The sequence below is a fragment of the Halichoerus grypus genome, chromosome 6 (assembly GCF_964656455.1).
Source record: "Halichoerus grypus chromosome 6, mHalGry1.hap1.1, whole genome shotgun sequence".
Taxonomy (NCBI): domain Eukaryota; kingdom Metazoa; phylum Chordata; class Mammalia; order Carnivora; family Phocidae; genus Halichoerus; species Halichoerus grypus.
Genome location: NC_135717.1, coordinates 165,174,027 through 165,189,807, shown reverse-complemented (window position 1 = coordinate 165,189,807; position 15,781 = coordinate 165,174,027). Strand labels below are relative to the sequence as shown.

The 15,781-nt window shown below is 49.4% G+C and overlaps 1 protein-coding gene across 4 annotated transcripts in view; it reads left to right on the top strand.

The window, feature by feature from the left end:
* Positions 1–15,781, top strand: part of LARGE1 (LARGE xylosyl- and glucuronyltransferase 1) — a 522,085-nt gene that overhangs the window by 478,939 nt on the left and 27,365 nt on the right. For all 4 annotated transcript variants that reach the window (XM_036093490.2, XM_036093487.2, XM_036093489.2 and 1 more), the window contains exons 11-12: positions 4,391–4,554; positions 14,717–14,995. In XM_036093490.2, coding sequence (XP_035949383.1) covers positions 4,391–4,554; positions 14,717–14,995 — 443 coding nt within the window. The remainder of the gene's footprint in view (positions 1–4,390; positions 4,555–14,716; positions 14,996–15,781) is intronic.

The window sequence follows — 15,781 nt, the reverse complement described above, 5'->3', positions numbered from 1 at the left end:
TGGATTCTCAGTCCAGAACTGCTTCTCCCTAGCCATGTAACTGGCAGATTTTTGAAATCCTCTGAGCCTCAGTTTCCTCCTTTGTAAAACAGAGATGTGTGCTCAAGCATTAAATTAATAAAGCAATCCACCTGAAAGCATTTAGCACTGCACCTGGCACAGAGCAGGTGCTTCATCCATATTAGCTGAGCAAAGGTACAAACCGCCATATTGAGAATGTTAATAACATTAAACTCAAGGAAGGCAATCTGGTTGGTCCAGAGTCCCATAGATTTTGACATCGTATGTCGGACATCATAGTTGATGTGCTTTTGCCACAATACCCAGTGTGGTTGATAGACAACAGTATTCCCTAGACCCTACCCCTATAGCACTGTGATGGCCACAGGTGACCTAGGGATGTGGATGCCACTGAACCACATCATTGGTACCAGGAAGTTCATAGAGGCTACTTATCCCCCAGGACTGCTGGTAGACCCTCCCGACCACGTCAGGCCATGCTCTGGTAGTTCTGGGAGCACTTTCCTTGGTCACTGTTCCTTCTTTAACATGAGTACATGGCTGTGAGTACATCCAGTAGAGGCCTGTTGTGTACACAGGGTGCTCTAGATGTTCTAGGTACAGGAAATTGAGAGATGAATGCGATACAGCTCCTGCCTTGAGGAGCCCACTATATATGGGTGCTTTTCAGAAAATGGCTCCTGGAGCTATTTACCTTGGAATGTTGTTTTTTTCCTGACTCAATACACACATGCATTTCTCATGCTCTGGCCACTAATTTCCTTTCTCACATGATGAGGATACCTTCTCTTTGAAGGCTCATCAAAGAAAGACCCCCCCACACACACACACATCTATACCCGTCCTCACATGTTCCCACTCCTGTCTTCACTGAACTGAAGCCATGCACTCCTGTCAACACATTAAAAACACCACACAAATCAACCCCCCCCCCCAAAAAACAACCCTGCTTTTGCAAAGAGCTTTGCAGATGTTTATTCTCTAAAAGGGAATAATTGCGAGTGTTCTTTTGCAGTGTGGGTGAGAGAGAAGGAGGGTATGAGTTGGTTAAGTTCCCCATTGGGGGGCTACATTATAGTTTCTAGGTATATTTGGGTTCCTCAAGGAGGAAGATGTGGGAGTATCTCCAACACTCATGAGACAGAAGTGCTATCCAGGCTCAGCAAGACTCCTGCTTTCCCTGCCCTCGCCCTACTTCTCCTCCAGGTGGTGGCTGAGGACAGAAAGCATCCACCCAGGTGTCTCCCCTTCTGAACTCTGATAACCACCATGGTAATAGATGACGTCTGCTGTGTCTTTATTCCAAACACTGTACTCTGCACATGCAGAATCTCTTGGAACCCTCCTACAACCCCCTGGGTAGTTCCTGTTATCTTCCCCATTTTACACTTGAGGAAGTTGAAGCTCAGAAGGGTTAAGTACCTCACCCACTCGCCCAAGACTGTACAGACAGGAGTGGGATAGAACCCATCACCTCAGCCACGGTGCTTGTGTGCTTCTTGACCCAAGGCGGAATGAGCATCTTTCCTGGAGAGGTAGCTCGGTAGTAGAAGGACACAGGCCCCAGTTTGACCTCCCTGAGTGACCTCAAGATCTTGAAACTGCTTTTCAGCTGTCAAATGAGGCTGCACATGCCTCACTGGAGGGCTCCAGGGGAAGGGATAACACGTACCCAGCACCTTGCACAGAGCCAAGTGCATGCTTGTTTGCTGTCCAACACATTTTCAGCCATCACAGACCTTTGAACTGCAAATATCGGACCAGATAATGGGCTTAAGGATGATCACCTTTTATGCATAACATTAGAGGATACGATAGGAAAATTAGAAAGACAGGCCTTCTAATGATTACAGTCTTCGTGTAGCAGATATTTCTCATGCATGCAGCACATGAATATTAAGCATCTGTCATGCCGTGGGCACGGTGCTAGGGGCAATGGTAAAGTGTCACTGTGTCACCAGGAAAGTTGCCCTTAAATAATTTCAGTTCAAATTGACAAGTGCTTTAGTGGAGTTATGAATTGAGGGCTCTTGAGGCACGGAGAAGTGGACCAGCTCTACCTGGCAGGGCTAACAGAGGTCTCAGACAGACGAGGTGTCATCCAGGCTGAATCTTGAAAGGTAAATAGAAGGTCCCCTAGTGGAGAAGAGCAGGTGAGGAGAGGGAGGAGAGTAGAGAGGGAAGAACATGTACAGAGTCACAGAGGGAAAGAGGGAAAGGCAGGTTCGGGGAGCAGAGAGATCCCTGGTGCAAATACAGAGGACACGGGGTTGGGGGGGGGTGGTGATGGGTCAGAGAGAGAGGATATGATTGTCAGCAAGGACCTGGATTTAATCCTGCAGGTCAGAAGGGGTCCCTTGGCTCCTAGAATATTAGATGGAATGAGAATTCCCGTGTCCTGGGCTTACATGAATCTTCAAATAGGCCAGGACTTCAAATCAAACTTCAAAAATGGAAGAGTCTCCCTGATTGCATCCTTGTTAACAGTTAAAAATCTTCATGATGGATGAGAACGTCTCCTCGATCACTGAATCTCCACTGATCCCCCAAGTGGCATTTGGAAGTAGGTGGGTGCATTTGGAGTTGTACGAGGCTGTCTGGAGAACTCTACAAGCATTTAGTGGGCTGGGGCCCAGGCGGCTAACTGTTCGGGGATATATGGGACAGGAAGCATAATGCAAAAGCTCCCTGCACAAAATGCCAGTGACCCCCTGTCGGTTATCTATGGCTCCCAACCTGTAAAACCTCAGTGGAATACAGTGAGAAGTGTTTATCGCGGCAGCTGAGCTGAGCTTGGCTGGGCTTGCTCCCACACCTGGGGCAATTGTAGAGCTTCTGCTCTACTCCAGGTGTGTCTCATCCTCCAGCGGGCCGCCCAGGCATTTTCTCATGGTAGTGCTGGAGGTTCAAGAAACACACAGTTCTTCTTGAGGCCTAGGCTCACTATTAGGGCAGTGTTGCTTCCTTACCATTTTATTAGCCACAGCAAGTCTCATGATAAAGAGTAAAGATGTGGGAGGGGGTGAAGAATGGAAGGGATTAACGCAGTCATGTGCCATCACACATATCTTGAGAAATAAGACTATAGTTTAATCTAGCTATATCTATGAAGATAATGGTTTTAACTGAGACAGGGTCATACAGAAGTGAGTTAATATAATTCTTGTTTACTACACTCTTGGCTTGGAGATTTAAAATATATGTACACATTCTTCTTGGAAAACTGGTCTGTTACATTCAGCTAGATTAGTAGCTCTAGCTATGTAAACTATAATCTACATTCAACTATCTGCCATCGTGTAATGGACTAGGCTGATGTCACAGAAAAAATATTAGAACCAGCCATATGACCTTTGGCAAATTCATTTGAAATATAGTTTGCATATAATAAATCCACCCATTCTAAGTGTGTAGTTTGTTGACTTCTCACAAATGTATACACCCTTGTAACCATGACTGTAACCATGACATAGAACATTTCCATCCCCCAAAAAAGTTCTCTCCTGCTTCTTCCCAATCTATCCACTCTGCCCCCATGCATTCAGTGATCTGATTTCTAGCCCTATTGAAGTTCTTTTACTTTTTCATAGCAAATCATCTGTGAAGCAGGCCCAGTCACCCCTGCCTGGGAGGGATATGATGGGGTTGGCATGACATGGTTGTGGATTGGCAGCTGTACATCCTCAGATCTGGATATTGTGCTGTTGGCAGGTCAACCTATTGGCTTGTTGATATTGTCCTGTTGGCAGGACTGTTGGCAGGTCAACCAGCTCTTGCACTGGTTGGGGTAGGAAGGCAAGTAGAGCTATGTAAAGAACTTCTACCAGCAGTTAAGGGAGCAGGACTTCCCGAGAGTTAGAAACAAGAAAGAAGAGTGGATGCCAAGACTTGGATGAAATGAAAGGAACAGATTTTTAAATTTTGTTTATGGGTTGGTTTAGTCTTTTTCTTCAATACCTGCTACAGAGATTGAAGTCTGTAGCTCTAGGCAGGAGAGAAGCTCATGCAAAGGCACTGCTCCATTTGGATTTTGGTACTTTCTTCCCTGTTATTTGGAATTGTAGTAGGTCACCTACCAAAGCATTTTTTGTTTGTTTTTAAGGAGTTTGTGGTTGCTTATGTATTTGTCAGTAGTGACCACCATCATTCTCAGCTCAGAGGGTGCTTGTTTCTCAGATGGCGAGGACAACTGCCCTTCATCATTGCCTTTTTAAAATTAAATTGCAGAGGAAACTAAAACCAGTGATCCTGTCCTCCCATGTTTGACCCATCACCAACATCCAATGAGTAACCATCTCAGGCAAGGGCAGGCTCCTGGCTCCTTGGGGCTTCCCTTCTTGGTCCCATACCCTCTTCTCCTACATTTCAGCTCCAGAAGCAGCTCTCTGAGCTCGATGAGGATGACCTGTGTTATGAGTTCCGGCGAGAGCGGTTCACTGTCCACCGAACCCACCTGTACTTCTTGCACTATGAGTATGAGCCCGTTTCGGACAACACGGATGTCACCCTGGTCGCTCAACTCTCCATGGACAGGTAGGCAGACGGGCCCTGACCTCCCCACAGCCTCACCCTGCTGCTCTACACCCAGTCAAAGGGAGAAGGGAGAGATGGTCTGACAGACTTAGGCTTGGGTCGCGCTCCTCTCCAGCACTGAAAACCAAGGGCTCTTGTCTTCCGGTGAGGGTGGTGGTTTTGAGAATAAAAGAAGAATTGATTCTAAAGAGTAGAGCTCTACCCAAACTACCTTAAGGAAAAGGGGTGTATTATAGGGAAACACATATTCTGGAACCACTATCACTGCTGGAAAGCAATTGCTGTTTCTTTTCCTTAGTGTATTGATGCAACAAACATCTACCAAGCCTTTATCTGGAAGTATTGATGTGATCCCCGCCCTTATGTGGCTGACACTCTAGTGTACTGATTGTCAACCTTGGCTGGGGTCAAACTGAATCACCTGGGGAGCTCTTAAAACAAATGCACCTTCGAGCTCCATTGCAGACCAGTTAAGTAAAAATATTTGTGTGGTGAAGACCTTGCATTGTTTTACGCTTGTGGTGTGCAGCCACGGTTAAGAACATAAGTACAGCGGTATGAACAGAAAATAAATAGTTGAGTAAAATTATTATAATTGTGATAAGTTCTTTGGAAGGAACTGAGACTGATAATAACAATGTCAAGAGAGGGACCTTCCTTGGGTGATGTGGTCAGGGGAAATCTAAGGAGGGGACATTCCTGCAGAGACCTGAAGGAGGAGAAAAGGAGTCAGGAATGTGAGTTGCTGAGAAAAAAAAAAATTCTTTTTCCAGGTGGATGAAATAGCAAGCGTAAAGGCCCTGTGGTGGGAGGGGGCTCGGACATTCAAAAACGTGGTAGAAGAGCAGCAGCTGAGGCAAAGCAGGGATATGGTGTGAGATTAAGATTATAGAACATTAGAAACTCACCAAAACATTTTGGATTTTATTCTCAGTGTGGTGAGAAGTTATTGAACACATTTACACAAAGTTATATGATCCAATTTATGTCTTTGAAAGCATCTCTCTCGTTGCCAGGGGTGTGTGGATTCAAAGCCCCGAGGTCACCCCCTCAAGGCTGTACTTTTCCATACTGGGTGTCCTGTGTGTCTCCCTCCCACCTCGGCCCACCAGCTTTCTCTTCGATTTACACATGGCCCACACTGGCTCCCTATCCCCAGTTTCCTTCCTTCCATTCCCCCTCAGCTCCCACAGTTAGGCAATCTGAGTGGCTCATTCTGTCTTTGAGTCACCTTGGAGATGCCTGTCCAGTCTATGGCTGCAACTCCATGGGACTGTTTCCAGGATTAAATGAGTTCACGCCTGTGGCGTGCTGAGAGCAGTACCTGGTACACTTGTTAAGTGTTCAATAAATACCGCTTGTTGTTAGTGGGGAGGGAGTAAAGCATGGGCAAACCAGTGAAGGAGCAAGCACTCGGACACGAAAAGGTTCACATGCAGAAAGTGGTCTGGGAGTTGGGAGGAGTGAGTAGAACCTTGCATCCAGAGACATCCGGGAATGAGTTATGTAGAGCGTAACTGATGGAAGCAGATTCCTCACTTTGAGAGTCCCACTGTGCATTGGCGGAAGCTCACTGGTGAAATTCAATGGCTCCATTGGCTGGGGTTTTCCTGGAGGTTCATAGGCCTCAGGACCTCTGTGCAGAAACACAGAGAACTTGCTGAACATAACAGGTAGCAGGTAAAGATGAGCGGGGACAAAGGGGAAAAGCACAGAGCTGCTCGTACCAGCTCCATCCTGACCTGCTATGTGACCTCAAGCAAAGTCTTTCCCTTTTTGTGGCCTCAGGTTCCGAATCTCCAACATTCACGTGACCACTCAGCAAATACTGTGTAAGCATCTATTACTGTGGTGTGCCAGGCTCTTGTGAAGCTGGGGATATTTATAAGAAGACCCTATTTTTGCTTTCAAGGAGTAGATAGCATCTTCATGACTCAGTGTATTAGTTATCTACTGTTGTAGAACAAATTGCCACAGATTTAGCAGCTTAAATAACATTTAGTATCATGCAGTTTGGGGGGTCTGGAGTCTGGATGGGTGCTAGCAGGGTCCCCTGCTTAGCTCCCAGACTACCATCAAGGTGTTGGCTGGGGCTGTGATCTCATGGGAGTCAGGGTCCACCACTAAGCTCATTCAGCTTTTGGCAGAATTCAGTTCTAGGACTGAAGTCCCTGTTTCCTTGCTGGCCATTGGCTGGGGTCCTTCTGAGCAACAGGAGGCCACCCTTAGGCTTAGCCATGTGGCCCTCTGACAGCATGGCAGCTTACTTCTTCAAAGCCAGCAGGAGACTCTCTGCAGGCTGTTCCATCACGTAACCCACAGGAGTGGCATTCCATCCCATTACTGAGTTCGGCTCACACTCAAGGGTGGGGGTTGTACAAGTGTGTATGCCACGGGGCAGGATTTGTGGGGGCCAGCTTAGAATTCAGCCTGCCCCAAACAGGTAACAGGTTCTTACTCTAGAGAGATTCTGTGGGAGGATCCCCCAGCCCGTCTGGGCGGTGGAGAAAGGAAGAGACAGGGAATGGGTCCAAGGGGAGGTGTTGCCTGCATTGAGTTGGGGGTGCGAGTAGACGGCCTGTAGAAAGCACACAGGGAGAGAAGGTGGAGCATGCAGCATATTCAGGGAACAAAGAGGCCCCCAGGCCTGCTGGGAACACACAGGCTCTAGTGTGGTTAGAGCTTAAGGCGTGGGTGAGAAAGAGGGGAGCAGATGGGTTTACAGAGGGCACAGGGGAAACCAGGACAGGTGGCCTCCCGCCGGCTCAAACCCATCAGTGAGGCTCCATAAGGGACTGAGCTAGACCGGAGCCCCAGACTCACGCCTAAACTTCTGTGTCCCTTTGGCTTCTCACCCAGCCTTCAGTTTGGGCGCGCACACTCCCCCACCAAGCAGCACTTGAGTGAGCAACGGGGCCGTTAGCAGACCTCTCTTCCTATGTCTCTTCTCTTATCCTCTCTGCTATTTCAAATGAAAATAAAATCCAATCCTTGAGATTCGTGCTGAATGATGGCTGAGATTAGTCTTCTGTTCTTCAGGCAACACAAATGCCCTTCAGGCCCCTCAGATGGGTTACCTGAAGCTCAGAGACTGAATCTGCCCAGGTGAGTGAGTTCCAGATAATTCCAGGTTCTCACCTCGTAGAGCATCCCTGGTTTTTCTTGGTCCCGTTCACGCCTCCTGTTCATACATTCCGTTTATCAACAAAATATGCTGAATCAAGATTAGTAGCCAATGGGTACCTCCAAACTCAGGAGAAAATGAAAGAGACAAATCCAACATGCTTTCTTTTTTTTTTTTTTTTTTTAAATTTTTTTATTGTTATGTTAATCCCCATACATTACATCATTAGTTTTAGATATAGTGTTCCATGATTCATTGTTTGTGCATAACACCCAGTGCTCCATGCAGAACGTGCCCTCCTCAATACCCATCACCAGGCTAACCCATCCTCCCACCCCCCTCCCCTCTAGAACCCTCAGTTTGTTTTTCAGAGTCCATCGTCTCTCATGGTTCTTCTCCCCCTCCGATTTCCCCCCCTTCATTCTTCCCCTCCTGCTACATTCTTCTTCTTCTTTTTTTCTTTCTTAACATATATTGCATTATTTCCAACATGCTTTCTAATCAGAATCAAGTGGCCTGACCTTGAATAATTTGGTCCCTGGAGTCAGGCCCTGTGCGGTCTTGGTGGCTCTGCCACTTCTTGGCTTTGACCCTTGGACAAACCAGCTCTCCCAGCCTTGGTTTCCTCATCTGTAACCTGGGAATGGCAATGACAGTAGCCCCCCCCCCACCAAGGTTGTTGTCATGACCAGGTGAGATCATACATAGCCAGGACTTAGCCCCAACATACAGTCAGAGGCTCCCTATCATTTGATAGCACCGTTGACCAAAGTCTTCCTATTTGTGCTCCCGCACAAAAGGCCACTAGACTCACAAAGAGCTCCGGGTTCAAATCCCACGGGCTCCTTTACTCCTCCAGTGGTGATCTTGGGCAGGTCATCAACACCTTTGGTTATCTTTCTCCTTCTATAAAGAGAGTTAATACATATTTGCCTCCTAGGGTCCTGATTAGGATTAAAGGAGAGACTGTGTTCGAAAGCCCTTGGCATATATTTGCATTCAGTGAATATTTACAGATCTGAAAACCCTGACCACAGCATCTGCACATGGTCAGTATTTAGGAGAGGTAAAGTGATGCAGGAAAACAAAAAGAGAAATATCTGGGTTCAAAGTGCAGCTGCACCACTTACTAGCTGTGTGAATTTGGGCAAGTTACCCAGGCTTTTTGAGCATCATCCGACTTATCTGTGAAGTGGCAATGATACCGTCCAGGTCACAGATCGGTGTCTGGGTTTTATAAAAGAAGAGGCTCTAAAGTGCCCAGTGGGTAGTAGGTCTACAGCAAATATTAGATTCCCTTCCCTTCATAGTTTTTTTTTTTTTTTTTAACCTCTGTGCTAGCTATGGAATTCGCAATCTGGAATGCACAGACAATTAGAAAGAAAGGTTTTTCAATTATTAACACCCCAAATCCATCCCTCTGTAGACAGTTGCCATCAATAAAAGGATACAGGCAAAACAGAGCCCCTCCCTTCTAGTGCCGGCTGGAGGCAGGACCCCCGGCAGCACCTTCCCTCCCAGCCCGCTTAAAAGAAAACCCTGGCCCCTCTCACGTCTGCCGCAGACGCTAACCGCAGAGCCCTTCCCTTCAAAGCGCACGCATCCCTCGGCATGGCAGGCGCACGACTCACCCCTAACGCGTTGTGACAAGTATTGCCATCCTGACAATACCCCAGAGAGCCCGAGGACTTCCACACCCTAACGCGAGCGGCTTAGCAGAACATAATAAAAAATCATAGAGCAGTACCACAGGCTGATGGAGATGGTGAGAATTCCTCCTTCTGCTCCATCCTGCACATCCAATTACGATGCAGCCGGCTGACTGGTGCCTGTTGGATTGATTTTTAATTGAAGAAACATTTCGGGTGTGTTTGTAAACCTTTGAGTCAGAAGCAGGCCCTACGTGAATGCCACAATGAATTAGGGGAGCTGGTGTGTGGGCTCCTGTGCCCGGGTCCCTCTAGAATTCTGTTCAGAAAGAATGAACGTTGCCCGCTACAACCGTGGAGCCAGCTCCTCTCCCAGCACGCGGGAGACCGCCCTCCCATCCCAGCAGCAGGTGAGAATGGTCTCGGGACAGAGGGGGCTGGCCAGGAGGGCTCCGGGTCACAGCATCCTGGCCATCTGGCCAGGAGATGCTTGCTCTTCTGTGTTCCTTTGACAAAGTTATCGAAGTACTAAGTGCAGCTCCAGGGGATCACGTGGCAGATGGGTCTTCTCTGTTTTCTGTGAGCGGAGGAAAGAGAACGTTAGCTGAGGTAAAGGGGTCCACGCTTTAGATCACCCGGGAGCTTGTTGGAAATACAAAATCTTGGTCCCACCCAGACCTAGCCGACGGGCACCTCTAGAGTGGGGCCCAGGAATCAGTGCTGTAGTGATCTTGAGCTTCAGGTTGAAAAGCACTGTTCTAGAAAGTGAAAGGGAACTCCCTTGTCCATGTAACAGCCAGAGTGATCTTCTAAAAATAGACAGATCTTCCTTGACTTATGGTGGATGGGGTTATAGCCCAATAAACCCATCACCAGCTGAAAATACCATAAGTCGAAAATATATTTAATACACCTACCCTACCAAGCGTCCTGGCTTAGCCTCGCCAACCTTAAACGTGCTCAGAACACTTATATTGCCCTACAGCTGGGCAAAATCATCTTAACACAAAGCCTATTTTATAATAAAATGTTGACTATCTCATGTAATTTATGGAATACTGTATGGAAAGTGAGAAACAGAATGGCTTGTCTGGGTGCAGAATGATTGTCGGTGTATCAGTTGTTGACCCTGTGATCCCGGGGATAACCGGGAGCCGTGGCGACGGCTGCCCAACATCAAGAGAGAGCATCCCTACTGCATATTGATGCCTGGGGAAAAAAATGTAAATTCGAAACACAAAGCATGGTTTCTACTGAATGCATATCACTTTCGCGCCATCGTAAAGTTGAAAAATTATTAAGTCAACCCATCATAAGCTGGGGACCGTCTGTCTTTCAGGTCAGCATCTTTAAAACTCTCCGATGATTTCTCGTTGGCATTTAGGATAGTACTACAGCTGCCGCCGTGGCCTTCCCGGCCCCATGTCACCTGCCGGCTCCCCAGCATCTTCTGTCCTCCTGCCCCTCACTCGCCCATCTTCCCTCTCTTCTCGCTTGAACATGCTACCCTCAGTTACCCCAAGAGCTGCTCCCTCTCCTTGGAAAGCTTCTTGCCCAGACTTCCTCAGGGCTGGGTCCTTCTCCTTATCCAAGTCTCAAATTCACATCCCCGGCAGGCCTTCCCTGGCCAGTCCTCAGGGTTCCCCCATCCTGTTCCCTGTTCTGCTTGCCTCGTTAGCCCTCGCCCCCTTGGAATCTATCTTGGTTGGTTCTGTGTCTTCTCCCTCCACCAGAAAGAAGCTCCGGAAGTTCAGGAACTTTGTCTTTCTCGTTTGTCCCAGGGCCCAGCACATACACCTGCACGTTGTAGATACATAATAAGTATCTGATGGGGGTGGTGCATGTTTGAAAAGCAGAATTAGAACCTATGGAAGAAATTACAGCTGCCATCTATTGAGTACCTGCTGCATATCTCGCTTTGTGCCGGACACTTCACAGAAGCATGGTAAGCGGGCTTGTCAGTAGGGGCAAACCCCGCCGCCGGAGCACTGTTCAACACCTCTGCCTGTGTCCTGTGTGAGCAAGGCACAAGGCCACCCCAGAATCAGTGTGGGGAGTATCCGCAGAGGCTGCAGATTGAGAGAGAAATGATTTGTAGCCATTTTGTGACCTACGGAGGTATTACTGTCCGCGCTATGCACATGTGGAAGTGGAAGCCCAAAGAACTGTCATCTCTTCACTTGATCTCAGCCAAAGGAACTGTCATCTCTTGCTCAGGGATGCTGACACAGCTCAGAGTTCAAACCCAGTTCTGGCTGACCCGAGAGCCCACCGTTGCACCTCCATCCCATGCAACCCGCCTTGCTCTCATCAGCTGCCTTGTAGGGAGGGAGCTCCCCAATCCAGCGGAGGCCAACCGGCCTTCTAGAATTCCTTCCAACCCAGTCTTGTAGGTTTCTGACTTGGCTGCCTCCCCTGTCCCCTAGACAGAGCGCATGAGGCTTCCTGGCTCAGTAGGACTCCCAGGGATAGCCCTGGCTTCCAGCTAGACCTTCCTGACATCTCTTTGGCCTTTCTTGAGCCTTTGCCCTCCTCTTGGCAGCGTGAAGTGATGGTAGGCCCTCTGGGGACGCGGAGAAGAGCATGGGACCCAGAGTCGGGACCGTGGGTCCCAGTGCTCACTAGCCCCTCCACTCACCCAGTGCTCTTCATGCTCCCCTCCGAGGCTGAGCTTTTTCATCATCAAGATGGCATGATCAGACGAAGAAAACCTCTACAGTTCTTTCCAAACAGAAAATTCTGTCGTTTGGGAATTAATCTTTGTCTCTTGAAACACTCTCCCTTGTCCCTGGTCCTTGCTGTGCTACGTACTTTATCATCCGGTATAAGAGACCAAAGACCGACTCGGCACAGAACTCCGTGCGCCGCACAGGACAACTTTAGGGTGCAGGTGTGGGGACACACAGCCAGGAGAAGGGTCAAGAGAACGGCAGGTCTTTGGGGCAGACCCCCAGAGACTGAGGAGGAGGAGGAAAGAAAGCACAGAAGCTGACCGCAAGGGAAGAACACATTCATGTCTGGGGAAATGGGCAGCGGAGAAAAGATCCTTGGGGACATTTATCCCAACCTGCCCCGCAGTCCATACGGAACACCAGTCTGGGTTCTCGGCACTGGGGTCGGACAGACCTGGGTGTCAATCCAGCTCCCCCGCTGTGTCGCTACGTGACTCGATAGAAGTCACTTCACCTCCTCGAGCTTCCTTACCTGTAACAGTGATGAGAATCTCAACTTTATAGAGTCAGTGTGAATGTTGAAAGCAGTAACCGTGGAAATGCAGCCTTCCCACTCCAAGTAGCAGAGAAACGGTAGAGATTTATTCTGTCGCCATCACATTTTATATGTTGTCATCATTATGATACACCTCAGTCTGTCGCTGTTGTTCAGGTCCCGATAGGAAGCTTGGTTTTAGGGAAGAGAGGTCACAAAGCTGGGGGCTGGTGGCAGACGGGCAGGAGTGGCTGGGTCATCTTGACTCTTCCTTCGAGGAGGTTCCATGGAACATCTGGCACCATTTCTGGTAAAGCCCACACAGATATGATGTTTCCCACATCAGCAGCACCTGAGAACCTTGAGGATCTTGTGTCCCTGTTCTCATGCTAAACCCTTGGCAGAGCTTGGAAGAAGAGCCAGCTTCCCTTGCTTCTCTTTCTTGCTCCCTGCTCAGAAAACTCAGACACAGAGTCAAAATCCCAGGTGGGGGGGGGGGGGGGCGGCCTCCACCATGGGAGCTGGCCTCTCTTCCCACCAGACACGCGTGCCTCCCACATGGGAGCTCTTACATCCACATGTTAGAAAGCATTCTTGCCCTTCACTCCCCAGATCTCAAAGGATTTGTACGAACAGCTGTCCCTTCCGAATGCACAGTCCCCTCCATTTCACAGACAGTGAAAGTGGGGTGCGGGTGGGATCACTCAAAACCCCAGGTTCTCGGAGCCCAGCAGAGACCCGGGCCTGCGGCAGAAGCCGAACACAGATCCCAGGGCAAGTCGGCATTGTGGAGAAGGCAGAGCCTCTTAGAAAACTGGCTCCGGGCAATTTGATTAGTAAGTGTTCTAAAGTATGAGAAATGGAGGGCATTTTACCCTGATGAATATCTTAATCCTCCGTCATGAAAGAGGAAGCAACTCCTGGCAATAGCAATTCACAGAATTACAGAGAGGAAACTCTGAAAGTCCATCGAGAAAGCCATTGACATAAGATAGGTGTGCCCATTTTCTTTTGTTTAGAAGCAGGGAAATGCATGGAATCTATTTCCTGGTAATTATCCGAATAAAGTGGGCATTCCTACCAGGAGACCGCTGATTATGTACCTCTTGCTGGGTAGGGAAAAAATTGAAATAGGCTTTTGAGGTTTCTTAACCATAGATCCGATCTGCCAGGCACTTCTAATGCCTTTGGGGGAAAAAAAAAATCTTCATAGATTTCTCTTCAAACATTTTTGTAGAATCCTCTCCATTGGAAGCACCTTTTGGTTTTTTCTCTGGGCTTTCTTCTCCCCCCCCCCCACCCCCCGCCCCATAATCCTTGGCACTGTGCCTTTCTTGTAGCCTCGAAAAATTGGCCGGGACCCTGGGGCAGTAAGGGCTCTGACAAATGAAGACAGCATCACGCCAGGCACACTTTTGTCCCTCGTGTTCACGTGTTTTTTGGTTCCCTTGCCAAACGCCCAGCGTGTGTTTGTTCTCACTGTCGCCAAGGCCCTGTCCCGGTACCCGTCTGGACGGGTCTGGTCCAAGTCCAAGGATCCAAGCTGACCGGACATCTGGATCCCCAGTTTCTCCATCAGGGAAATGAGGGAAATTACAGCCGTGCATAGGGTTGTTGGGGGAGTTCTGGAAAGGGTCTGGTGCATAGTTAATGAGTTGGTGATCATAATTGTCATCACTCGTGTTTTAATGCTCCTTGTAACTTAGGGCCTCGGTTTGGCTAAATCCTCTATGCTGGTCCCTGCTTTAGCAGAGCAGGGCAGCTGCGAGACATCTTTGCTGAGAGAGGAGAGGCATAGGTGTTGTGAGCTGGAAGGGGACCCTTACATCAGTTAATGTAATCGTCCCGTCCCCCATCCCCCATCCCCTCCCCCTGTGAAAAAAGGAGTCTGAGAAGAGAACGCTTACAGTGGGATGCGACTCTGTCGGTATCCCACCTTCATCTGGAAACAGATAAAGACAAGAAACAGCCAGGTAAGTGTGTTTATGCCGATTTTAGAGATGAAAGGAACTGAGCTTTGGGGGTTGGCCCCCATCACACAGTGATGAAGGTTAGAGCAGGGACTTGGATTTGGAGCGGGCTGACCAGGTGTCTGTGGAGGTGGCGTCCGGCCCCAGGAGGCTGGCCGCGTGGCGCGTGGCCCAGGTCCCCACGGTGGGCTCAGCTTTCCTGTCTCCTCCAGGCTCCAGATGCTCGAGGCCATCTGCAAGCACTGGGAGGGACCCATCAGCCTGGCCCTCTACCTGTCGGACGCCGAAGCCCAGCAGTTCCTCCGCTACGCGCAGGGCTCCGAGGTGCTCATGAGCCGCCACAACGTGGCCTACCACATCGTGTACAAGGAGGGCCAGTTCTACCCTGTGAACCTGCTACGCAACGTGGCCATGAAGCACGTGGGCACGCCCTACATGTTCCTGTCTGACATCGACTTCCTGCCCATGTATGGGCTCTATGAGTACCTCAGGTGAGGCCCGGGGGACACCGGCTTGGGCGGCACCAGGACTAGAACACTCCCTGGGAGCATCCTCCCGTCCAGGTCTTCCCTCTTAAAGATGGGGCAGCTGGGACCCAAAAGGGGACTGCACTTGCCCACATCCACCCAGAGATAGAGCACTGCCCACCGGGTTTGGCAGGCCCATTTAGGCAATCTAGTGTCCTCGTTTTCCTGACGAACAGGCCAGAACCCCACTTTGCATACCGAAATGTTAAAAGTGGTGGGTGGTCTCAGACATGTCTCTTTGGCTCCCGGTCTAATGCTCTCTCTCTCTAGCTGTTAGGGAAACATGTCCTCCCTCTTCCAGTTTGGGATCAGATGACCTTCATCTAACCATTCTAGAAAGATCACTTCCTATTCTGTAAAACAAAGCAAAGTGATGGTGAAGGCTAGCACTGTTCTGAGTGCCTGACGAGTAGGAGTTCATTCCCACCCGCCGCGGTCCCTGGGCCGGCCACTATTATTACCTTCATTTCCTGGACGGGAGTGCGTGGGGCTGAGATCGGGAGCTGCGAGCCCACAGTTACACACTGACCCACGTGGAGGCCGGGGTCAGCCAGTCCGACTGCAGAGCCGTGGGCTGAGTCGCCGTCTCAGCTGCCTCTATGACTCTCCAGTGACCCGTCCCAGCTCTGCCCACATGGCAGGGCGGCCGTCCAGCGGCTGGAGAAGGCCCTCAGCCCATGGAAGGCTGGAGAGCTGTGTGGGGAGCGACATTTGTTATGGAATGACAACCAGTCTGGATGGAAAGGGACT